Below are 24,838 nucleotides of genomic sequence, written 5' to 3'. Positions count from 1 at the left end.
AAATCGTGACTCCTAACTTTAAGAAAAGAATGTCTTAGGCCTGTGAAAACTGGGGACTTGGTGGACAGACCTAATCACAAATCGTCTTAACTGGCTGCTTCGGTGACGTCCAGAGTATTCATCCTTTTGATGAAATTTAATGACAGTGAACTTTATACAGATAGTGCGTCTATTGTGAGAGTGTTTCAGTGATTGTGGAGTTGTAAAAGCACTCACTTCGCCTCGCCTCGCCTCGCCTAACCTCACCTCACCTCACCTCACCTCACCTAACCGCACCTATGAAGTCATTCAGTATCTCTGGAGATCAAAGTCAACAGATAGTGTGTGTGTGTGTGTGTGTGTACCTGAATGTTTGCAAGGTGTAAAGTGCTACCGGGTTTTTTTTTTTTTTTTTTATAAATATATATAACATTTTGAAAATTTCCAGGTCAGAATTCAAATTCAACTAGAATTATTAAAAAAAAAAAGAAAAAAAGTCTGACTTAATATGTTTAAATATCTAGGTGTAAAAATGTAATCGTGAAATTGTACACGTTTTGTGTACACACACACACGTTACTTTTAGATTCTGGACAATAGTTAGCTTAAAAATTTTAAACTTCAGAACTGTTGGCTAAAAAAAAAAAAAAAAAGACAGACGAATGAGCCTTTCCATGAGGCCCCGTTTTCAGTTTCAGGAGAGTAGATGAGGATGTAATATTAGCAGCTGTGCAGTCAGGAACTGCTTGCTGGCAGTGGCAGTTGCATGCATTATTAAGCCCCGTCTACACGATCATACATTTGTCCAAAACGTTATCATACAAATGTATGATGATGTTCAAGTTTGTACGATCATGTTGTGGATTTCTGTCCACACGATCATACATTTTGTATGTCACATGACAGGCAGTGTAGATCACATGACCCGAATTAACAATCTGATTGGTGGATGACCCAATATGTTGTGAACATTTGTTGGAAAGTAGAAACACGATTCTAAAAATTTGAACAACGTCATACAAGTATGACGTTGTTCGAGTTTGTTGGGAAAACCGTCCACACGATTATACATTTGTCCATGAACATCATCATACATTTGTATGACGATGTCCATGGACAAATGTATGATCGTGTAGACGGGGCTTTATGATTTGAAGAGTCTCGTGCTCTCCTGATAGTATTCTATAAGCAGCGGGTAATTTTCTGGCCTCCTCGTATGCACCGACTTGGTTCGCTGGTCAGCTCTGATTCCTGACTGCTGCGGTTTAAGGTTCGACACCATCCTGTCATTTACATAACCACGAGTGAGTCATTTCACCTGAAGGGAGGGGAAGTGATGCCACATGTGCTGCTTGAGCTCAAGGTGAAGGTGATTTATGTATGCTTGCTTCAATGGCAAGTAATTTACAGTTGAGTGCAGAGGTTTGTGTAGCTGTAGGGGCAAATAAACAAGGAATTTTTTTAACGCATCAGGTTTAAAGCTCATAGGTAACGGTTTTCAATTTATGCACATTTGAAACTATGTTAAAAAAAAAAACCCTCTGCAATTCTCTTCTAGTCCCAAGAAGTATTGCTAATAAGTAATAATTAGAATAAGTTAGCGCGGATCGCGGCGAATTTCTGTTCGGCGATTTTCGTGACCACTCGGCGTGTGACGTCATTTAAGCCAAACAAACCGCTCGAGTCGAGTCCACTTCCGTTTACTTACATTGCCGTTCGGCTTGAGTGCAGACGTGCGTTCAGGTATTTCCAAAGAAAAAACATGCCTTATTGTTGTGCAGTGAACTGTAACAACGGGACCGGTTCAGGAAGAAGTTTTTACCTTTTTCCAAGAGAAGAGAAGAGGCAGAGTGACAGGGTTGGCTTTTTCCAAAAGAGGAGATGAGGCGGAGAGAGTGGATTGTGCGCGTGAAACAAAATCAGTCAAAGAAGAAACGGAGCAGCAACGCTCAAGCAAAAAGGAGAAGATTGGAGGTCAACATTGTTACTTTTGTGTGCAATTGACAAGTCAAGAATCCTGAGGGATCCTGTACAATCATTGTGGAAATGAGACAAAGGGATATTTCCTCGCTTAGAGTCGGCTATAAATAGTATAATGCCGCAGATGGCAGGCTAATGTGGCCTACCGGCGCACTGTCCAGTAATCGTTCCCTATATCCACTAGGGAGGGCGGTTTAATTATTCTTCAAAAGGGCTCTTATTTAGTATTACGACGAAAGTAGGAATTTATCATAACTACCAGGATAAATTGTTTGGGCGCGAGTCTTGTTGAGGTCTGGGGTCAGCGCGATCAGAGTCGGCCAAGTCGCTGTCCGATTCCGAGACTGCACGGTCAAACCAGTGAGCCACATTCACCGATTGCTTCGCAACGGCCATAGGTTCATACATATCTGGTTTCACCTCTCGATATTCAATTTGGAGAGTTCCTGCTTCAAAATCGCTATCAGACATTTTACACAACCTCTCACGACCAAAGCCTGTACACGTGTGCTCGGTTCGTAAGTAAACACAGAACTGCTCCCAGTCTGTTTGGCTTAAATTATGTCATGACGACTGCCCCCTGGTGGTGAAAGCGTGCATAAGTGAGATGTAAACAAACCTTCGGAAATTGGGCAAAACAGTATATTTTAACCATTTTATTCAATTTTAGGGTGCAAATTAGACACCAGGAAGATTGAATTCACTTTTTGGGTCATTCTTCTAGACATCTCATCTCATTATCTGTAGCCGCTTTATCCTGTTCTACAGGGTCGCAGGCAAGCTGGAGCCTATCCCAGCTGACTACGGGTGAAAGGCAGGGTACACCCTGGACAAGTCGCCAGGTCATCACAGGGCTGACACATAGACACAGACAACCATTCACACTCACATTCACACCTACGGTCAATTTAGAGTCACCAGTTAACCTAACCTGCATGTCTTTGGACTGTGGGGGAAACCGGAGCACCCGGAGGAAACCCACGCGGACACGGGGAGAACATGCAAACTCCACACAGAAAGGCCCTCGCCGGCCACGGAGCTCGAACCCAGGACCTTCTTGCTGTGAGGCGACAGCGCTAACCACTACACCACCGTGCCCCCCAAACTTTGCATAATTTTATTGAATTTATGTAAAAGGGAATATTTATGAAATTAAAAAAAAAAAACAGAATAATGAATCCGGACGCATTTCGGAAACAAGAATTCACTGGAGCTTTTGGTTAAATTATTATGAAATTATGTGAAAATGAAAATAAACATTTTATCCCTACAGTGCGCCTTACTTTCTTGATGGAAACTAGCGTAGTTACTATTAATCAAGTATTGCTTTTGGAAAATGTGACCTGGACATGTTCACTCCAGCTCGATGCAAATCGCCCTTTAATGATGTTTTAATGAGCCAGCACCCCGTTAACGCCTCAGTGACTCCACGTCCGATTTGTTTGCGCACACAAAATAAGCGTAGGTGCTTTGATATTTTAAGTTTTAGACGTTATTTTCTTAACGCATGACTTCACTCGGCACCTAATTAATGAAGCGCAGAGGTTTATTTTGCGTGCACAAATGAATCCGACATATTTGGAGTCGTTTGGGTGGTAATGGGTTGCTGGGTCATTAAAACATTTCATTTCTCAACTTGTTTGAGCATTTTTTAAAATCAATTAATTAATTTTGAAATGTGTGCGCGCACAAATAAACTGAAACACTTCTCACGTTCTCATCATCTGGGGTGCCAACTTCACGGAGGGACTCCTTTTTGCCTTTTTATGATTTAATTTATTTTATGTCTTTTATTCATTTATTGGTCTTTATAGAATATGGCCACATTTAAATGTGAATAAAAACATTTTGCACTCATTTGTAACAGCAGATTTTTATTTTATTTTATAGCCAAGTAGTATTTGGACATGGACTATTTTTATATATTAAAAAAATAAAGTCAGACGAGACCAAAACTCCAGGGTGTTTCAAAAAATGTGATATTACAGTGGCATGCAAAAGTTTGGGCACCCTTGGCTGAAAATGTCTGTTACTGTGAATAGTTAAGTGAGCAGATGATGAGACCAGTGGCGGCTGGTGAAAACAATTCTTGGTGGGGCTGGTGTGTGCCAGTAGAGTTCCCTGCCTAGTCCAGTATAAGCATTCAAATGAACAGTCAGAAAATGACAATTCCACAATAATAATTTAATTTCCTTCTCAAAATCAGCAGTTTCACAGATAAAGTAAATTAACAATTTACAGCTATATTAGGCTCCATTTATGCTTTGGAAAGGAACGGTTTCAAATACAATACAATACTCAAGTTCTTGAGAGAAGTTTACAGCAAGGGTATGATTTCAGCTGAATCTATACAAATCAACTGTGTGTGTGTGTGTGTGTGTGAGAGAGAGAGAGTGTGAATGAGTGAGTGAGAGAGAGGGAGGAAGGTTTCTAAGGTGAGTGTGGGACTGAGTGAGGTGGTGTGTGTGTGTGTGTGTCTGATTCTAAGGTGAGTGTAAGATTTCTGTGTGAGAGAGTGACTATGAAATGAGGTGTGTGTGTGTGTGTGTGTGTGTTCTGAGCTAGGTGTATTTCTGTGAAACGAGACTGAGAGGGGGAGCGAAACACAGTGTTGACACTCTTGTTGTGAATACAAACTATGACAAGAAAGCTGTGTGATTATTGTCCAATATGAACCAAAAGTCTAGTTTTGAACATCAAAGACAGAGAGAGAGAGAGAGAGAGAGAGAGAGAGAGATGCATTTTCTGTAGCAGGGGCGAAATTTCCAGCGCCCCAAAACCATTAAATTCGGCGATGCTGATTGGCCAAATATTTATGATTTTTCCCGAGCAACCATACACGATTGGCTATTCCGCTGCACTTCTGGGGCGCTTTGCCGAGCGCCCAAGAAGAGAAATGATACGCGTCTGTCGGTGGAAATTCACCATTGAATGAGAGTCAGTTGGTGGAAATGTTGTTTAAATAATTCAGATCGCATGTAGGCACACACTATTAAGTAAAACTGACATTGATAATAAAATTTGTAAAAATATATATCGATATATTTTATATTTTTTTTCCCCTCCACATCTGGGAGGGCGGCGCCCGGGCGCCCCCTATGAGCCAGCCGCCACTGGATGAGACATTTCTTTAATATTTTCCGCAATATTACATTCAGGGTGCGATTTGTCAAAAAACCAGAAGAGGGGGATGTTTTTTTTTTTTTTTTTTAATCATGAAACGTCTCAAAATTAAGGTAACAATAGGCTAACAGCTCAATAACATCCGATGATAGCAAATGAATAACACTAAATGAAAACGAACACTAAACCAGAGATAGTAAATTCATCTTCCTATCTCTCTGACTAAATACACGAACACTAACACACAACAAAGTTCGCATTGCTTGTCGCGTTGCTGTGATGTTTCTCTCTCTCCAGATTAAATGGACAGTGACTCGAAAATCACTGAAATACATGAATACTAAATGAACAGTTTGCTCTGATGGCGCAGTTCATGTGGCCTTTTCTGCTTTCCCGTCGGTGCGCTATCTGCCGCGTTTCGCCCTTCTTTAATCCACATTTCTGCGAATTTCTCAGCAGGGAAGGAACGCACGTCTGGCCCATTGACAGCGAGGAAAAGAAGGTTGTCAGTGTGGATACATTCATTCTGTTGCGCTCATCAGTAAGGATGTGATTCATGGCGCTAAATCCACGTTCACACTCTGGATATTGTTATTATCTACAATGTATCTATTTGCTGGGGACGTTCGTGAACATCAAAGCTGCCACTTCGGGTCATTTTGAAAGTGAGTGCAATGTAGGCCATAGAAAACTGTCACAACATGCCTGTCATGTCAACTTTTTTTGGGGGGTTTGTTTGTTTTATTGACGGGGTTGTCCCCGAGGATTTTTTTTTTTTCAGCAGAGATAAAAACCAGAGGGGGGGATGATCCCCACCATCCCCCCCAGCAAATCGCACCCAGATTACATTTTTATTTCCATCATTTACAGGCATAAAATACCCAAAAATGAAAAGGACCTGAAGCAAAAGTTTGGGCACCCTGCATGGTCAGTACTTAGTAACCCCCTTTGGCAAGTATCACAGCTTGTAAACACTTTTTGTAGCCAGCTAATAATCTTTCAGTTCTTACCTGGGGGATTTTCACACATTCATCCTTGCAAAAGGCTTCCAGTTCTACAAGTTTCTTGGGCTGTCTGGAATGCGCTGCTCTTTTGAGATCTATCCACAGGTTTTCAATGATGTTTAGGTCAGGGGACTGTGAGGGCCAGGGCAAAACCTTCAGCTTGTGCCTCTTGAGGTATTCCATTGTAGATTTTGAGGTGTGTTTTGGATCATCGTCTTACTGTAAGACCCATCCTCTTTTTAACTTCAACTTTTTTACAGATGGTGTGATGTTTGCTTCCAGAATTTGCTGATATTTATTCAAATCCATGCTTCCCTCGACCAATGAAATGTGCCCTGTGCCACTGGCTGCAACACAACCCCAAAGCATGATCGATCCACACCCACGCTTCAGAGTTGGAGAGGTGTTCCTTTCCTGGAATTTGGCACCCTTTTTTCTCCAAACATACCTTTGCACATTGTGGCCAAAAAGTTCTCTTTTGATTTCATCACTCCACAGGACTTGTTTTCAAAATGCCTCAGGCTTATTTACTTGTTCATTTGCAAACTTCAGACGCTGAATTTTGTGGCTAGGACGCAGGAAAGGGTTTCTTCTGATGACTCTCCCATGAAGGTCATATTTGTTCAGGTGTCGCTGCATAGTAGAACAGTGCACCACCACTCCAGGGTCTGCTAAATCTTTCTGAAGGTCTTTTGCAGTCAAACAAGGGTTTTTATTTGCCTTTCTAGCAATCCAACGAGCAGTTCTTTCAGAAAGTTTTCTTCATCTTCCAGACCTCACCTTGATCTCCACTGTTTCTGTTAACTGACATTTCTTAATAACATTACGATCTGAGGAAACGGCTACCTGAAAACACTTTGCTACGTTCTTGTAGCCTTCTCCTGCTTTGTGAGCATCAATTATTTTATTATTCAGAATGCAAGGGAGGTGGCACGGTGGTGTAGTGGTTAGCGCTGTCGCCTCACAGCAAGAAGGTCCGGGTTCGAGCCCCGTGACCGGCGAGGGCCTTTCTGTGTGGAGTTTGCATGTTCTCCCCGTGTCCGCGTGGGTTTCCTCCGGGTGCTCCGGTTTCCCCCACAGTCCAAAGACATGCAGGTTAGGTTAACTGGTGACTCTAAATTGAGCGTAGGTGTGAATGTGAGTGTGAATGGTTGTCTGTGTCTATGTGTCAGCCCTGTGATGACCTGGCGACTTGTCCAGGGTGTACCCCGCCTTTCGCCCGTAGTCAGCTGGGATAGGCTCCAGCTTGCCTGCGACCCTGTAGAACAGGATAAAGCGGCTAGAGAGAATGAGATGAGATGAGAAATATAAAAATGTTCTCAGAAGGTCAATAGTGAGAGCTGTTCTAGTTTTTGAGCAAGAGAAGAAAAAATGCTCGTGACACCTAAGCTACAGTGACTGCTTATCTTTCTGTCCCAGAAGACTGGGATCGTGATTTGTCGAGCACTGAAATCTCCATTTGCTGTCTGGCAAGGCACGCTGCAATACAGATGCGAGTGGGGAGTCAAACTCTCGCGCTTACCAGAGGACCTGCCCCCCACCGTAACCCTAGCTATGTAATAGGCGAGAGGCCGAGGGCTACGGAGATCGGCGACGCCCTATGCGCCACATGGTGTCGGAAGGGACTTTGAAATAGGGCTGTGCGATATATCGAATATGCTCGATATATCACCGAAAATTCTGTGTGAGATACATAAAATTATTATATCGTAACTATCGAGTATTTTATGGTCATCTGCCAACTTGCATTTGTTTTGTGTTTGTTGCGTTTGTTTAAAAGATTTTCCGGTGGTTTTCTCCCTGTCCCTCAGGCAGTAATGTGAGAGGCTGCCTAAGGGTAAAAAAAAAAAAACAACAACAATAACGTCCCACACTCGCCAACCAATCCCGGGCGACATCTAGGTGCTGAAAGAAACTTGTGGGAAGATTTTTTAGTTTCGGTTTCCAGCGCTGACTCAGTTCGTGCAATCGTTGGTGTTGCATAGGCTACCGTGTAAGCTCTGTCAATTTCAGCGACAAATTAAAAATGGAAGCGGACAAATTGGTTCCTAAGGCTGCTGGGCCATAGAAGGTTCACGCTGCACGCTGCATGCTGCACGCTACACGCTACACGTTCACGTGAAGAACCGGACCCTGGGCCATTAAACTTCATGCTTGGATGTTCACGTGTTGCGTCTGTTCTACTTTGACCGAGTAACCAACAATATGGACTCTTCGGATGACGACGATTGCCTCATTCTGCTTTTACTGAGACAGAGGAAGAGAAAAAGGAACAGAATTTGGAGCCGAGAACACTTCCTTCTGAGAGAAACCCGTGGTGAATTTCACCGAACATTCTATAATCTGCTTGACAATCCCGATGAAGAACTATTTTTCAATTATACCATTCAATTATATTTTTTCTGAAGTTTTCCCCTGAAAGCATAGAGTTATCTCCCTAGACCCGTTCTGATTGGCTGGCGCGGCGGTGACCGCATGCATTGACTGGAATTTCCGTCTTCACGCCTAGAAAAAAGTGTGCATGTTCATTTCACGCTTCACGTGTGAAGTGTGCAGCGTGCAACGTGAACGCCGTTCTATGGCCCAGAGCAAGTCATGCTACCTTTGTCCACTTTTCTTTACACGCGTGTAGCGTGTAGTGTGCAGCGTGAACCTTCTATGGCCCAGCTGCCTAAAAGAACTAGTAAGGGGTCAGTCATCTGGCATTTTTTTGGATAACCCGAGGAGGACGTGGAACAGCAAATGCCAATTTGTAAAGTGTGCCAAAAAAAAAAACTATCACAAAAGTCAGCAGCACTACAAATATGTTCCATCACCTGAAAACTCACCCGGTACAGTACGAAGAGTCTCTTAAACTCTGAACTACTTGCCCATGAGCTAAAACTACAGAGATGCCTACTAGTACAGATTGGCCGTATTTTGTACAGAAAAGTTACGTAAATACGATGTTACGGCAAACAGTGTTATTCTGTACGGAATTATTATAAAGTCTTAAAAAATTCCAGTGAGTTGTTTTTAAATGTCCAAGCGACTTTTTCAATCCATGCGCGATTCACGGCTATTTATTTTTACGACAGCCACACATGCTGCGTGTGACATGCGCAGATTCCGCACGTGCTGTGTGTGACATGCGCAGATTCCGCACATTTGTTCGCGCTATTTTCGATACGGTAGAATGGCCGTGCATTACACCCAGTCAAAAGGGCAATGGGTACGCGCACTGCAAACTGTGTAGAACTGACATTAACATCACTCATGGTGGTCGCGATGACTGCACGCGGCATGTCAACTCCAAAAAACATACGGAGTACGCTGAAATGGCGAGTCAGGCGGAAAGTAAATCTGGGGGTATCCAGCAGTTTTTTACGAAATCTGTGGATGAAAAGACACGGAACGTGACCCGTGCTGAAGCGGTGATGGTTGACCTGTGCTTGGAGTTGAACTTGCCGATTAGTGCCATGAGATGTGAGTTAAACTTATTCAGTTTCTTTTTACATGTCTGATTTTTATTCACTGAAATATCAAACACTGGCTGTACTTCTTTAATTCAAAGTCTTTTCAGTGTTAAGTACAAATGTACATGTAGTATGATCAAAAACAGAATTTTATGATTAGTGCTGTTGGGATTGTGGCAAAAACAGTGGAATGATCAATTTTTAAATACAATTATAAATGTCATTTTATTCAATGTCTCTTCTGAAGCATTATGCTGAAGTATTTATATATTGGGACATTAAGATAATAATGTCGGACTCTCTTTGGCATGAAATAAGAAATTTTTTTTAAATTTTATTAGAATCCGTTAACAGGTAGAACATTTTGCCAGGCAATATAATATTATACTTTTGAGGAGTTACATTCAGTACCAATGATTGGTAGTCAACCGTAATGTCTGCAAACAGGGAACACTATTGTATTTATAAAAATGTGATCTATTGTATGCTCTAGAAATTTGTTGAGTGGAAATTCAGTTGAGATGGCTGCTCGCGTTTTGTTTATTCAATTCACACAAAACAGTTCTTTTTAATAATTTAAATGTTAAACATATTGGTATATACACCGCTTTATAATGGAAATGCGCATAAATTAATGTTACTGAAAGTCATTCCAAAATACTGAAAAATGTTTTCAAGAATACTGAAATTCAAAATTTGGGGTAGGCATCTCTGCAACTAAAATCAGTTGTGATTAATCACGAACATGAAAATTTAAAATGTGTTGTTGAAAACCACCTGTAAAGTTAACCAAGAATGTTATTTAATCTGCAGGGATTGTGGTGAAAACAGTAAAGAGTAAAAGTTAGATTTCATGGGGTCCTTTAGAGGAGATTTAAATATATCGAGATATATATCATATATCGTGAAATGGAGAAAATGTATCGGGATATTCATTTTTTCCCATATCGCACAGCCCTACTTTGAAATCTCTATTTGATGCGCATTGTAAACCAGGTTTATTTCGGCTTTGTGCTGTTTTGAATGTGGCCTTGCGTCCACTTTTTGGGGACTGTTAAAGGAAAAGGCAACTTTTGTACAAAATCACCACAAATAGATAGATAAATATATAAAGTAATCGATCATGGAATTTATAGAGAAAGAACAGACCGCATAACAGTATCTTTTAACTTTTAATAATATGGGCTTGCGCTGAGCTCAGCGAAGATGCGTTCCGCCATATTGATCTACTGCGTGACGTCATGCGGCCCACCACTGAAAAGAACTCTTCAGTGCTTCATGGTAATAAGTAGTGCTGTCAAAAATGTCGCGTTATTAACGTGTTAACTTGACTCAATTTTAACGGCGATAATTTTTTTACTGCGAGATTAACGCTCTGTGACATGATGCCACGCCCCGCACAGCCAGAGTCCTCTGCCCTCCCCCGAAGAGCCATGGTGCTCGGCTTAGGTTTCGTTTTCCCATCGGCGGCTCCAGCCCCACTTTGCAGTGGCTGTGACAAGACGTGTTATGCTCTGCAATAAAACAAAAACATTGGTACAACCAGTGTTCGAACTATGCCGATATTTTCGGGGGGCCCCTTATTTTCCCTTGGGGGGGTGCTTGTGCTTGTCTCAGAGCGCGGATCTCCATCGTTCGCTCACTTTGGATATGCAAATGCTTCCCGTTACACACGATTGCTATGTCAATAAACATCATTTTGCCAATATTTTAGAGACCCCCCAACATTTCCCAAATCATGTTTTCAAGGGATCTCATGTCTGTTTCAGGGGATCTCGGATCCCCCGTGTACCCCCGTAGTTCGAACGGTGAGCAAGCCCATTCACTTTTTTATGCTGATAAGAGAATTACAATGGTTTTTCATGTGACAAAAATGTGCGATTAAATTGCGATTAATCGCGAGTTAACTATGACATTCGCGACATTAATCGCGATTAAATATTTTAATCGCTTGACAGCACTAGTAATAAGGTAAAAAACCAGTACAATCGCTTCTTCAAAGTTTCACCAAATGGTTTTATTTATGCAACTTAAAGCTCATAATACTGTATAACTTTGGTCGAGTAAAAACACGGAGCAAAAACATGGCTGAATCCTGAATGACTCCTATTTGGATTTGTCCTACCAAGCCTACTGCGCATGCGCGAAGCGGCTCGGCTCGGTTTTCCCTTTCGGGCGCTCTCGTTTTCTGTTAGAATTTGGTAAAGAAAAATATATATATTATTTACCAGCTTACCGGGTCCATGAACATAAATCTGACAGCTGACAAGGTCGGGATATAAACGAATCGGATACAAGCCACCCGCCGGAACTCCTAATCACAGTGATCTGTCTGTAAACACTGTTTTCATGGGCCCAGTGACGTCACAGATCAGAGGGAGGCGCATTAACGAAAGATTCTGATTGGTTTATAGTTGCCCACAATCTCAAAATGGCTGACTCCTCCAACTTCGACTCCTCTGTGTTAATTCATGATTTCAAAGTTAAAAATATTTTTTCATGTTCGATATATAATGGAAATAATTAACGGAATTGATTACGTATATGTTTTTCTCCTATTACACACCTGGTTTTGTACAAAAGTTGCCTTTTCCTTTAAAGCTGATAGTGTTACAACTACAAGTAGTGCTTCAAAAGGTCAAGGGTTCTGTGACCATTATAGTGCTGCTCTGGGAACAGAGAAGTGTGTGTGTGTGTGTGTGTGTGTGTGTGTGTGTGTGTGTGTGTGTGCGCGTGCGCTCTTGTCCAGATTTCACCCGAGACACAGCGTCTTTGTTTACTTTTGTGTCTCTGCAGCAGGTTAGTTAAAGGAGAACTGAAGTCGTTTTTAAACTTGCTTTATTTCTTAATTAACGTGTTATTCAATTCCGTTTTCGGTTTTAGTAACCTTATATCGTGACTCATATCGGCAACTAATCGCAATTAAATATTATACTTATCGGCCTATTCGGTTTTTAGCCGTGTTGAATTTAGTTCGTTTGGTCCACGGCAGGCGTCGCTTATCCGCGCGATCTTCACGAGACTTGTACGAGACTTCGAAGCGTGAAGTGTCAGGCAGGTGTCAGTGCCGCCATTTTGAAAACTGTTTTCCAAACAAAATGTCGCACAAAAACGAGTTTAAATGACGATTACTGCCTACTTTTTTCAAACTTTCCTGATCGCTATCAAAACAAACAAAACTTCCAGCTTGATTACGTCAGCATTCGAAGGAGGGCGCGCGCGTCTTTTGACAAAGTTGGTAGATGTTGGTCACTTTGATTTCCGCTGTACGTTTTACTTCCGTCCTACGATGTCTCGCGCAGGTCTCAACGAATCTCGTTTATGGCCATTGCTGTGATATATGGACTGATATATTACAAAGCATATTTCAAACACTCATAACTTGCTATAGCAGCGACAAAATAGCGATCAAAAATGCATTCGTATATTTCATAAAATGAGAAATAGAATTTTGATGATAAAATTTGCCTTCAGCTCTCCTTTAAATCTCAGACATGACAAAACAGTGCTATAGGATTTTATTTGGTGTGACTTTGATGGCATTTCATTAAACGATGGGGTTAGTCAAGTGTAATGGCGTGGAGTGTCTAAGAGCGACGTGCGAAAGTGTGGGGCGTCAGTAAGCATGCCGTGTGACACTTCCTTTTTTCTGAGCAGATGGTTTGCTGGATATCTGCTCTCTGTCTGTAGTATTTATACGTCTGTAGTTATCTGTACATGGATGAAGAGTTAATGATGATAACCACAAAATTTTCTTTTTTTTGAGGTGATTTCTGTGATGGATAAAACCCACACAAGGGAGTGGTCGTGAGGACAGGGAGAGCAAGCGAGAGAGAGAGAGAGAGAGAGAGTGAGTGGTCATGAGGATGGAGAGAGTGGTCATGAGGATGGTGAGAGAGAGAGAGTGGTCATGAGGATGGAGAGAGTGTGAGTGTGTGTGGTCGTGAGGATGGAGAGAGTGTGTGGTCGTGAGGATGGAGAGAGTGTGTGGTCGTGAGGATGGAGAGAGTGTGTGGTCGTGAGGATGGAGAGAGTGTGTGGTCGTGAGGATGGAGAGAGTGTGTGGTCGTGAGGATGGAGAGAGTGTGTGGTCGTGAGGATGGAGAGAGTGTGTGGTCGTGAGGATGGAGAGAGTGTGTGGTCGTGAGGATGGAGAGAGTGTGTGGTCGTGAGGATGGAGAGAGTGTGTGGTCGTGAGGATGGAGAGAGTGTGTGGTCGTGAGGATGGAGAGAGTGTGTGGTCGTGAGGATGGAGAGAGTGTGTGGTCGTGAGGATGGAGAGAGTGTGTGGTCGTGAGGATGGAGAGAGTGTGTGGTCGTGAGGATGGAGAGAGTGTGTGGTCGTGAGGATGGAGAGAGTGTGTGGTCGTGAGGATGGAGAGAGTGTGTGGTCGTGAGGATGGAGAGAGTGTGTGGTCGTGAGGATGGAGAGAGAGAGTGGTCGTGAGGATGGAGAGAGAGAGTGGTCGTGAGGATGGAGAGAGAGTGGTCGTGAGGATGGAGAGAGAGTGGTCGTGAGGATGGAGAGAGAGTGGTCGTGAGGATGGAGAGAGAGAGTGGTCGTGAGGATGGAGAGAGAGAGTGAGTGGTCGTGAGGATGGAGAGAGAGAGAGAGTGGTCGTGAGGATGGAGAGAGAGAGAGAGTGGTCGTGAGGATGGAGAGAGAGAGAGTGGTCGTGAGGATGGAGAGAGAGAGAGTGGTCGTGAGGATGGAGAGAGAGAGAGTGGTCGTGAGGATGGAGAGAGAGAGAGTGGTCGTGAGGATGGAGAGAGAGAGAGAGAGTGGTCGTGAGGATGGAGAGAGAGAGAGAGAGAGTGGTCGTGAGGATGGAGAGAGAGAGAGAGAGTGGTCGTGAGGATAGAGAGAGAGAGAGAGAGTGGTCGTGAGGATGGAGAGAGAGAGAGAGTGGTCGTGAGGATGGAGAGAGAGAGAGAGAGAGAGAGAGAGAGTGGTCGTGAGGATGGAGAGAGAGAGAGTGGTCGTGAGGATGGAGAGAGAGAGAGTGGTCGTGAGGATGGAGAGAGAGAGAGTGGTCGTGAGGATGGAGAGAGAGAGAGTGGTCGTGAGGATGGAGAGAGAGAGAGAGTGGTCGTGAGGATGGAGAGAGAGAGTGGTCGTGAGGATGGAGAGAGAGAGAGTGGTCGTGAGGATGGAGAGAGAGAGTGGTCGTGAGGATGGAGAGAGAGAGTGGTCGTGAGGATGGAGAGAGAGAGTGGTCGTGAGGATGGAGAGAGAGTGGTCGTGAGGATGGAGAGAGAGAGAGTGGTCGTGAGGATGGAGAGAGAGAGAGTGGTCGTGAGGATGGAGAGAGAGAGAGTGGTCGTGAGGATGGAGAGAGAGAGAGAGTGGTCGTGAGGATGGAGAAAGAGAGAGTGGTCGTGAGGATGGAGGGAGAGAGAGTGGTCGTGAGGATGGAGAGAGAGAGAGAGTGGTCGTGAGGAGAGAGAGAGAGAGAGAGAGTGGTCGTGAGGATGGAGAGAGAGAGTGGTCGTGAGGATGGAGAGAGAGAGTGGTCGTGAGGATGGAGAGAGAGAGTGGTCGTGAGGATGGAGAGAGAGAGTGGTCGTGAGGATGGAGAGAGAGAGTGGTCGTGAGGATGGAGGGAGAGAGAGTGGTCGTGAGGATGGAGAGAGAGAGTGGTCGTGAGGATGGAGGGAGAGAGAGAGAGAGTGGCCGTGAGGATAGAGCGAGAGAGTGGTCATGAGGATGGAGAGAGTGGTCGTGAGGATGGAGAGAGAGAGTGGTCGTGAGGATAGAGAGAGAGAGTGGTCGTGAGGATGGAGAGAGAGAGAGAGAGTGGTCGTGAGGATAGAGAGAGAGAGTGGTCGTGAGGATGGAGAGAGAGAGAGTGAGTGGTCCTGAGGATGGAGAGAGAGAGTGAGTGGTCCTGAGGATGGAGAGAGAGAGAGAGTGGTCGTGAGGATGGAGAGAGAGAGAGTGGTCGTGAGGATGGAGGGAGAGAGTGGTCGTGAGGATGGAGGGAGAGAGTGGTCGTGAGGATGGAGGGAGAGAGTGGTCGTGAGGATGGAGGGAGAGAGTGGTCGTGAGGATGGAGGGAGAGAGTGGTCGTGAGGATGGAGGGAGAGAGTGGTCGTGAGGATGGAGGGAGAGAGTGGTCGTGAGGATGGAGGGAGAGAGTGGTCGTGAGGATGGAGGGAGAGAGTGGTCGTGAGGATGGAGGGAGAGAGTGGTCGTGAGGATGGAGGGAGAGAGTGGTCGTGAGGATGGAGGGAGAGAGTGGTCGTGAGGATGGAGGGAGAGAGGGTGGTCGTGAGGATGGAGGGAGAGAGGGTGGTCGTAAGGATGGAGAGAGAGAGAGAGTGGTCGTGAGGATGGAGAGAGAGAGAGAGAGTGGTCGTGAGGATGGAGAGAGAGAGAGAGAGTGGTCGTGAGGATGGAGAGAGAGAGAGAGTGGTCGTGAGGATGGAGAGAGAGAGAGTGGTCGTGAGGATGGAGAGAGAGAGTGGTCGTGAGGATGGAGAGAGAGAGAGAGAGTGGTCGTGAGGATGGAGAGAGAGAGAGAGAGTGGTCGTGAGGATGGAGAGAGAGAGAGTGGTCGTGAGGATGGAGAGAGAGAGAGTGGTCGTGAGGATGGAGAGAGAGAGAGTGGTCGTGAGGATGGAGAGAGAGAGTGGTCATGAGGATGGAGAGAGAGAGTGGTCGTGAGGATGGAGAGAGAGAGAGAGAGTGGTCGTGAGGATGGAGAGAGAGAGAGAGAGTGGTCGTGAGGATGGAGAGAGAGAGAGAGTGGTCGTGAGGATGGAGAGAGAGAGAGTGGTCGTGAGGATGGAGAGAGAGAGTGGTCATGAGGATGGAGAGAGAGAGTGGTCGTGAGGATGGAGAGAGAGAGTGGTCGTGAGGATGGAGAGAGAGAGAGAGTGGTCGTGAGGATGGAGAGAGAGAGAGAGTGGTCGTGAGGATGGAGAGAGAGAGAGTGGTCGTGAGGATGGAGAGAGAGAGAGAGTGGTCGTGAGGATGGAGAGAGAGAGAGTGGTCGTGAGGATGGAGAGAGAGTGAGTGGTCGTGAGGATGGAGAGAGAGTGAGTGGTCGTGAGGATGGAGAGAGAGAGAGTGGTCGTGAGGATGGAGAGAGAGAGAGTGGTCGTGAGGATGGAGAGAGAGAGAGTGGTCGTGAGGATGGAGAGAGAGAGTGGTCGTGAGGATGGAGAGAGAGAGTGGTCGTGAGGATGGAGAGAGAGAGAGTGGTCGTGAGGATGGAGAGAGAGAGAGTGGTCGTGAGGATGGAGAGAGAGAGAGTGGTCGTGAGGATGGAGAGAGAGAGAGTGGTCGTGAGGATGGAGAGAGAGAGAGTGGTCGTGAGGATGGAGAGAGAGTGGTCGTGAGGATGGAGAGAGAGTGGTCGTGAGGATGGAGAGAGAGTGGTCGTGAGGATGGAGAGAGAGTGGTCGTGAGGATGGAGAGAGAGAGAGTGGTCGTGAGGATGGAGAGAGAGAGAGAGTGGTCGTGAGGATGGAGAGAGAGAGAGAGTGGTCGTGAGGATGGAGAAAGAGAGTGGTCGTGAGGATGGAGGGAGAGAGAGTGGTCGTGAGGATAGAGAGAGAGAGAGAGAGAGAGTGGTCATGAGGATGGAGAGAGAGAGAGAGTGGTCGTGAGGATAGAGAGAGAGAGAGAGTGGTCGTGAGGATGGAGATAGAGAGAGAGAGTGGTCGTGAGGATGGAGAGAGAGAGTGAGTGGTCGTGAGGATGGAGAGAGAGAGTGAGTGGTCGTGAGGATGGAGAGAGAGAGTGAGTGGTCGTGAGGATGGAGGGAGAGAGTGGTCGTGAGGATGGAGGGAGAGAGTGGTCGTGAGGATGGAGGGAGAGAGTGGTCGTGAGGATGGAGGGAGAGAGTGGTCGTGAGGATGGAGGGAGAGAGTGGTCGTGAGGATGGAGGGAGAGAGTGGTCGTGAGGATGGAGGGAGAGAGGGTGGTCGTGAGGATGGAGGGAGAGAGGGTGGTCGTGAGGATGGAGGGAGAGAGGGTGGTCGTGAGGATGGAGGGAGAGAGGGTGGTCATGAGGATGGAGGGAGAGAGGGTGGTCGTGAGGATGGAGGGAGAGAGGGTGGTCGTGAGGATGGAGGGAGAGAGGGTGGTCGTGAGGATGGAGGGAGAGAGGGTGGTCGTGAGGAAGGCGTTTCGGTGTGCAGCGCTGCATAGCCGCATATAGATGGTTTGGTTGAGTTGTGGACAGTAGCGGCATGCTGTGTGTGTGTGTGTGTGTGTGTGGATGGAAGTGCTGAGTGGCGGCGGCAGGGAGAGCAGCATCACGCCTTTCCAGCAGGAACACACTTCACAACCAGAAGCTTTTCAGTTCAGTCGTGTCTCCCGCGCTGAGGAATGGAGATTGCTGTAGTATTATTAGAGGAACTCTAGAGGGAGGGGCCTGTGAGGAAGGGTCTAGTCTAGAGGGAGGGGCCTGTGAGGAAGGGTCTAGTCTAGAGGGAGGGGCCTGTGAGGAAGGGTCTAGTCTAGAGGGAGGGGCCTGTGAGGAAGGGTCTAGTCTAGAGGGAGGGGCCTGTGAGGAAGGGAGTCAGGGTGTTACTGGGTGGGGGGAAAAAAGACTAGATAGGAAATGCATTTTAATTAGTGAGTCACAGAAAGTCACTGCCGGATCATATACCACGACTAACCGTGAAACGATGGTACGGTAACGGTGTAAGCTGCTGTAAAGTTAAGAAAAGTGCACGTCTTTTTTTTTAAAGATTTTTTTTGGGCTTTTTTTCACCTTCATTATTGGATAGGACAGTGTAGAGACAGGAAATGAGCGGGAGAGAGAGATGGGGAGGGATCGGGAAATGACCTCGGGCCGGAATTGAACCCGGGTCCCCGGATTTGTGGTATGGCGCCTTATTCACCTGAGACACGACACCCCCAGTGCACATCTCTTTTTATGTGAAAAGAAGAAAATAAGTTTTAAAATAAATGCTTGTGATATGAATCACTTTGCTCAGCTTTTCCTTTCTATAAGCTGTAATGAACTGAAGTCTGAAAATATTTCTCTCTAGTTTTGTTTTTGCGGCAAGGGCACAGCACGCGCGCACACACACACACACACACACACACACACACACACACACACACACGTACGTATTACTTTTAGCCAGAGTGCTGTGGACTGTCCCATCACCTCCTTCACCCTGAGCTCGACCTCAGCAGGTTATGAGGTCTCATGAACAAACCATGAGGAAAGAATGCAGGAGTCTATCTCTGTGGTGGTTGTTGTTGTTGTTATTATTATCAGCAGCAGCAGCAAATACCAATGACCTGTATTTAAAAAAAAAAACAAAAACCTAGTGTGCCTCCATGCCCTTCTGTTCTGTAGAAATGAAGCCAAAATTCCTTCATCATGCCAACTTTGGAGCCAGAATCTGCCCAGTAGAGACGAGAGTCAAAGTTAGGTACACCGACTCATTTGGTCGCCCCTCCCTTTCTCCCAGTACCAAGATCCAGCACGACGCCAAAGCTGTCAGTCACTTCAATCCCAAGTGTGTCCACGCCTTCTTGTGATATAGCAGGATACGTTATTTTAAATTAATTTCTTTGGGAAAATCAAATCAATCTGCATGTTTTGTTTTGTTTTTAATTGAAACACATTGGGCAGGGCGGGGCTAAGAATTGTACTGCAGCCAATCAGCAGGGAAGCAAGATCTGTTGAGGTGTCACCTTTTTTTTTTTTTTTTTGTGGTGATTTAAAACAACAACAGTTGTCTGTTTATTTAGGTACAGTACAGTAATTGCCAAACACTGACTGTGAAGTCTGAGTGAGCTGATGAATAAAAAGTTGACTTGCTGACTAGTTTGAAGGAGCTCATGTGCTGATGATGTAATTGGTTAATATTTCACAAATGGAGCAATGAACAGGAATGACGTCTGGAGTCCAGATCCAGAGCAATTTCAGTTCATATGCATGCCGGGAATGAGAGCTGTTCTGAATTTAATTGGAAAATAAAGTGGTTTATAGAATCATTCTTCTACCATCAGGACTGTAAAGAGCTTCAGGAATTTGTTCAGTGTTGCCAGATTGGCACCCAATCCCTCCCCTTTTTTTAAATCGGCTTGTTAATAATCTATAATTCCGGTCCTTCCTCGATCTATATAACGTAAGCTTCTTTTTAGGGTGATGTCCAAAAAATAAAACTTAGCATTTTTGTGTTTTAATAATCATATGTTGTGTGTGTTTCAGTACACTCGGGTTTGGATCCCTGACCCAGAGGAGGTGTGGAAGCCTGCCGAGATTATTAAAGACTATAAAGAGGGCGAGCCGGTCCTGCACCTCAAACTTGAAGATGAATCGGTGAGAAGTCTCTCCTGTCTCAATCCCTGTCTAAACCTGAGCACGTTCAGAGTCCCAGGTAGTGCTGGATCTCTGCTGCAGTCTGTGTTTCTTATTCAGCACAGCTGTGTGTGTGTGTTTATGTTCCTTTATTAATCATTAACGTTGTTTTGGGGAGTGAGAAGTCCAGGTTCTGAAATATGCAGCTGAACTGTGTGTGAAACTCTTCTCAAATTACAGTGAAAAAACTTTCCCTCATGTTTTTTTTTTTCCCCCCATACACACCCAATTCACATCAGCCCACCTCATGCCAACTGCGATTTCATTAGCCTCATGAAATCAAAACCAGTTTTTTTTTTTTTTTTAAATGTATATATAAATTTCTTGACACTGAAGACTCTATCGACTAACTGTCCACTTTATCAGGAACACGTGTTTACGGTCACATCACCGGAAGGCCGTGGTTACTGTACATACATAACCGCTTTTTTCAACTGTGGTGAGCAGAAAAGCAACACCTTGAGATGGACGAACCAGAACAGCAGGGATTTATGGATCTGATCAAATTGAGAACAGCACAAATAATGTACAAAGCGAGAAATAATCTATTGCCAAAAAGGAATGTTTAGTGAGAGAGAGGGGGGATATAATCTAAGGGGAGACCTAAATTTTAAAAAACCAAAGGTTCGAACAAATATGAAAAGCATGTGCGTATCGAGCTGTGGGGTGACTTTATGGAACAGACTGGAGACAGAAATAAAACAAAGTGCAAATATAAATCTGTTTTAAAAAAGGTACAAAAAATATTTTTAAACAAGTATATAGAAGAGGAAGTATGTTAAGAGGATGATGAGGGATAAATAGAATAGGGTTGATTGTTATATTAGAACTAACTTAGTATATGGTATATATTTATTTATGGGGATAGTTTATTTATTTATATTTACAGGGATATGTATGTAGTAGATATTTATTTTTTGTAATTATATATTTATATAGATATTTATGAAGTGTATATATGGTATGTAGTATATATGTATTTTTGTAATTAAATATTTATATAGATATTTATTGTGTGTGTGTGTGTGTGTGTGTGTAATATATATATATATATATATATATATATATATATATATATATATATATATACTAAGTAACTTTAAAAACGCACATTGATAAAACTTGTTGAATTTGTGCTGAGTTTATCTCAAGAAGAAAAGAAATACATCACAATGGAAAAATAACTTCGTTCCGCCCGAATAAGTTCCAAATCTGTGCTCAAATCAGAATTTAAGGGAGTTGTACTCAATAACGTACAATATGACTCGGGTAGTCAATGACATGGACAGGCTTTAATTTTCAAACAAATTTTGCATACACTGTACACACACAATCTTGCCTATAAATACCCGGGGGAAATGATGGGAAAATTGTCATTATTGAAGATGCCACGCCTAAGCCAAACTCAACGTGAACAGGCATCGGGATGTTGCGTGCCGGAAGTACACAGACAGAGGTCGCCCGGCACTTCGGTGTTCATCGTTCGACCATTTCCCGTTTGAGTCAGCGTTACAGACAGACAGGGAGCACCAGGGATCGTCCACGCCCTGGTCAGCCTCGAGTCACGACGCCAGTTCAGGATCAGCACATCAGGCTAGCTCACCTCCGTGACAGATTCCTGACCCCCTCAGTCACTGCTGCTGAGACCCCTGGACGACACAGACCCAGAATCTCCAGCATGACGGTCCGAACATGGACCAACTGTCACTTTGAATTTTTTTATTGTGAATTAATTCTTGAGTTCGACAATAAATGTCCTTTATCGATGTTTCAAGATGTGTGTGCATTACATACAATATCATAAATTTCAAATATATGCATGGATCTAAAGTGATATCGTGCTGAATTCCATTGTGCGTTTTTAAAGTTACTTAGTTTATATATACATATGGTATGTAGTATATATTTTTGTAATTATATATTTATATAGATATTCATGAAGTGTATATATGGTATATATTTTTATAGGCGTATTAATGTAGTTTGGATTTCGGGGTAGTTAAAAAGGGGTGGGAAATTAAAAAAGTATTGTACTTCTTCCCACTCCTTTTTCGAACAATGTACGGTGTTTTGTAATGTCTTAGCTCTTTATTTTATTATTTTTTTAAATTTCTAGTTTTCTTTCTTTTGTGTGTACAAATAGTTATGTACATTTTTTATACATGTTCGAAATAAAAATAAATTCAAATTCAAAATCTGAAGGCACAGGCTCACTGAAACTGAACAAATTGTAGTTAGATTATTAGAAAATTAACATTATTTACACTTTTTTTTTTTTAAATTTAGTAAATGAGTTTAGCTTAACTGCTGTCATTTCAAATGAATGCTCAATTAGCCTCGCTAAGTGTCTGATGACTAAATAATAACCATAGCAGCACTGATACTAGCTGGTAGACTTGTAGTCTTTACCATCGTCGTGGAATTTTAAACAAAGCTCTACAGTCAGGGACACCGTGGCTATACTGTACATCACAGAGCACATTTTGAGAAGCATGGCTCTGGGATAACAAACACGACGAATCACAGAGACTGGCTGTGAGAAGTCCTCAGTCACAAACCAGCTCTGTTTAAATTTGTGGCCTTTATCTAATGGGCTTGCGAAGTTAATCACGCGATTGGATGTGGTGTAAATCAGTCACGCCCTGAAACACACTACCACTCTGACTTCCCGTTTCAAAAGTCAATCTGCCATTTCACAGGCGTTTAAAAGCAAGCTCTGGTTATTTTATTGGGCGTGAAATATTGGTGCGATTTGCCTGCGATGAACCTTTTTGATTTATCGTAAGATTTACTGTATCTTCTGACCAATCAGAATTGAGCATTCAGCCACACTGGAGTATATGACCCTAGATTCTATACTGGTACGAAATGTGTGTGTGTTGAGTGCTGAGCGTAAATGAGTGCACCCCCTTTGAAAAGTAACATTTTAAACAATATCTCAATGAACACAAATAATTTCCAAAATGTTGACAAGACAAAGTTTAATATAACATCTGTTTAACTTAAAACATGAAAGTAAGGTTAATAATATAACTTCTTTCAGTTTTACTCAAATTAGGGTGGTGCAAAAATGAGTATACCCCACAACAAAAACTACTACATCTAGTACTTTGTATGGCCTCCATGATTTTTAATGACAGCACCAAGTCTTCTAGGCATGGAATGAACAAGTTGGCGACATTTTGCAACATCAATCTTTTTCCATTCTTCAACAACGACCTCTTTTAGTGACTATACACTACCGTTCAAAAGTTTGGGGTCCTCCAGACAATTTTGTGTTTTCCATGAAAAGTCACACTTTTATTTCCCACCATAAGTTGTAAAATGAATAGAAAATATAGTCGAGACATTTTTCTGGCCATTTTGAGCATTTAATCGACCCCACAAATGTGATGCTCCAGAAACTCAATCTGCTCAAAGGAAGGTCAGTTTTATAGCTTCTCTAAAGAGCTCAACTGTTTTCAGCTGTGCTAACATGATTGTACAAGGGTTTTCTAATCATCCATTAGCCTTCTGAGGCAATGAGCAAACACATTGTACCATTAGAACACTGGAGTGATAGTTGCTGGAAATGGGCCTCGATACACCTATGGAGATATTGCACCAAAAACCAGACATTTGCAGCTAGAATAGTCATTTACCACATTAGCAATGTATAGAGTGGATTTCTGATTAGTTTAAAGTGATCTTCATTGAAAAGAACAGTGCTTTTCTTTCAAAAATAAGAATTTCAAAGTGACCCCAAACTTTTGAACGGTAGTGTATATAAAATAAAAATGTAGAATTTCGTGTCAGCCTGAGAGCTAAGATTGTCCCTCAAGGCACTGCTGCACTGTTTCCTCAGACGTTGCCATATCCAATCGGTCCTAAAGACAACCCGCTGCCGTTCCTTCGAAACCCTGACATTCTGGTGGGAGAGAATGACCTCACGGCCCTCAGCTACCTGCATGAACCTGCAGTGCTGCACAACCTCAAGGTTCGCTTCCTGGAGTCCAACCACATCTACACCTACTGTGGTAAGTCTCCCTCTTTCTCTCTCTCTCTCTCTTTAAATACGGGCTTTGAATTTTGAATTTCAACTTTTTTATTCATTAAAATGGTTCATTTTTTTTTCAGTTTTAGTTCCAGGGCTTTGAGCCAGAATTTTTTCCCTATTGGTTCGTTCCGAACAGAAACAGAATTTTAACGTTTCCGGTTTTGGGTTCCACCATTAAATAGAAGTTCCCGAACCAGTTAGAACAAAAACATTTCGTTCCCGGAGCGGTTAATTACGTTCCCTGTCAGCTGTTTAACAAATGGCTATAAAATTATGTCTCTGTCTCATCCAGCTTAAGCCAAATGTAGGCTAATTCTATTACAACCTTCATTAAATAAGACAAGAAATAATTCAAAACAATTATTATTTCAAATGTTGGCGATTTGGATTCTCAGTATGTCTTCCCATCTACACAAACAGAAAAAGTGCCAAAAATGAAAGAGAATTCGTTTAGTGTGTTACCAAAGGCTAGTCAGGCCCTATGCATTGATAGGCTAACAGAGGTTAACGTCATTTAATGTTCGCGAGCCTCTCATTAACGTGGACAAATATATTGATATCGTGTTTGAAATTGACGTTTTTGAATAACGATAGACTGCAATATTTACCTCTTATTTAAGATGTGGAGACGTGATAGTGGTCCACCCTCCCGCTCTCTCCATTCAGTCAGCGAACGTCACACAGGAAGTGAACCCCAGCGGGTCATAGAAACTTGCGCAGGAGAAGAATGACTTTTTATTTGTAGACTACGGAAACTTTGAGGAACGAAATAAAAACCGGTATTAACCGGTTACCATTATTTTTAATAAGTGTTTCTGTTCCGGAACATAAAAAATAATAAAGTTTCTGGTTTCGTTTCTGTTCCATGTGAAATAGAAAAAGTTCCCGGTTTTCGTTTTCGTTCCTTGAACCGGTTCAAAGCCCTGT

The 24,838-nt window shown here is 43.5% G+C and overlaps 1 protein-coding gene across 2 annotated transcripts in view; it reads left to right on the top strand.

Moving 5' to 3' along the window:
• Nucleotides 1-24,838, top strand: part of myo5b (myosin VB) — a 295,143-nt gene that overhangs the window by 78,321 nt on the left and 191,984 nt on the right. For both annotated transcript variants that reach the window (XM_060936097.1, XM_060936098.1), the window contains exons 2-3: nt 19,726-19,836; nt 23,720-23,891. In XM_060936097.1, coding sequence (XP_060792080.1) covers nt 19,726-19,836; nt 23,720-23,891 — 283 coding nt within the window. The remainder of the gene's footprint in view (nt 1-19,725; nt 19,837-23,719; nt 23,892-24,838) is intronic.

This window comes from Neoarius graeffei, chromosome 12 (genome assembly GCF_027579695.1).
Source record: "Neoarius graeffei isolate fNeoGra1 chromosome 12, fNeoGra1.pri, whole genome shotgun sequence".
NCBI classification, from domain to species: domain Eukaryota; kingdom Metazoa; phylum Chordata; class Actinopteri; order Siluriformes; family Ariidae; genus Neoarius; species Neoarius graeffei.
This window is presented reverse-complemented; position numbering and strand designations above follow the sequence as displayed.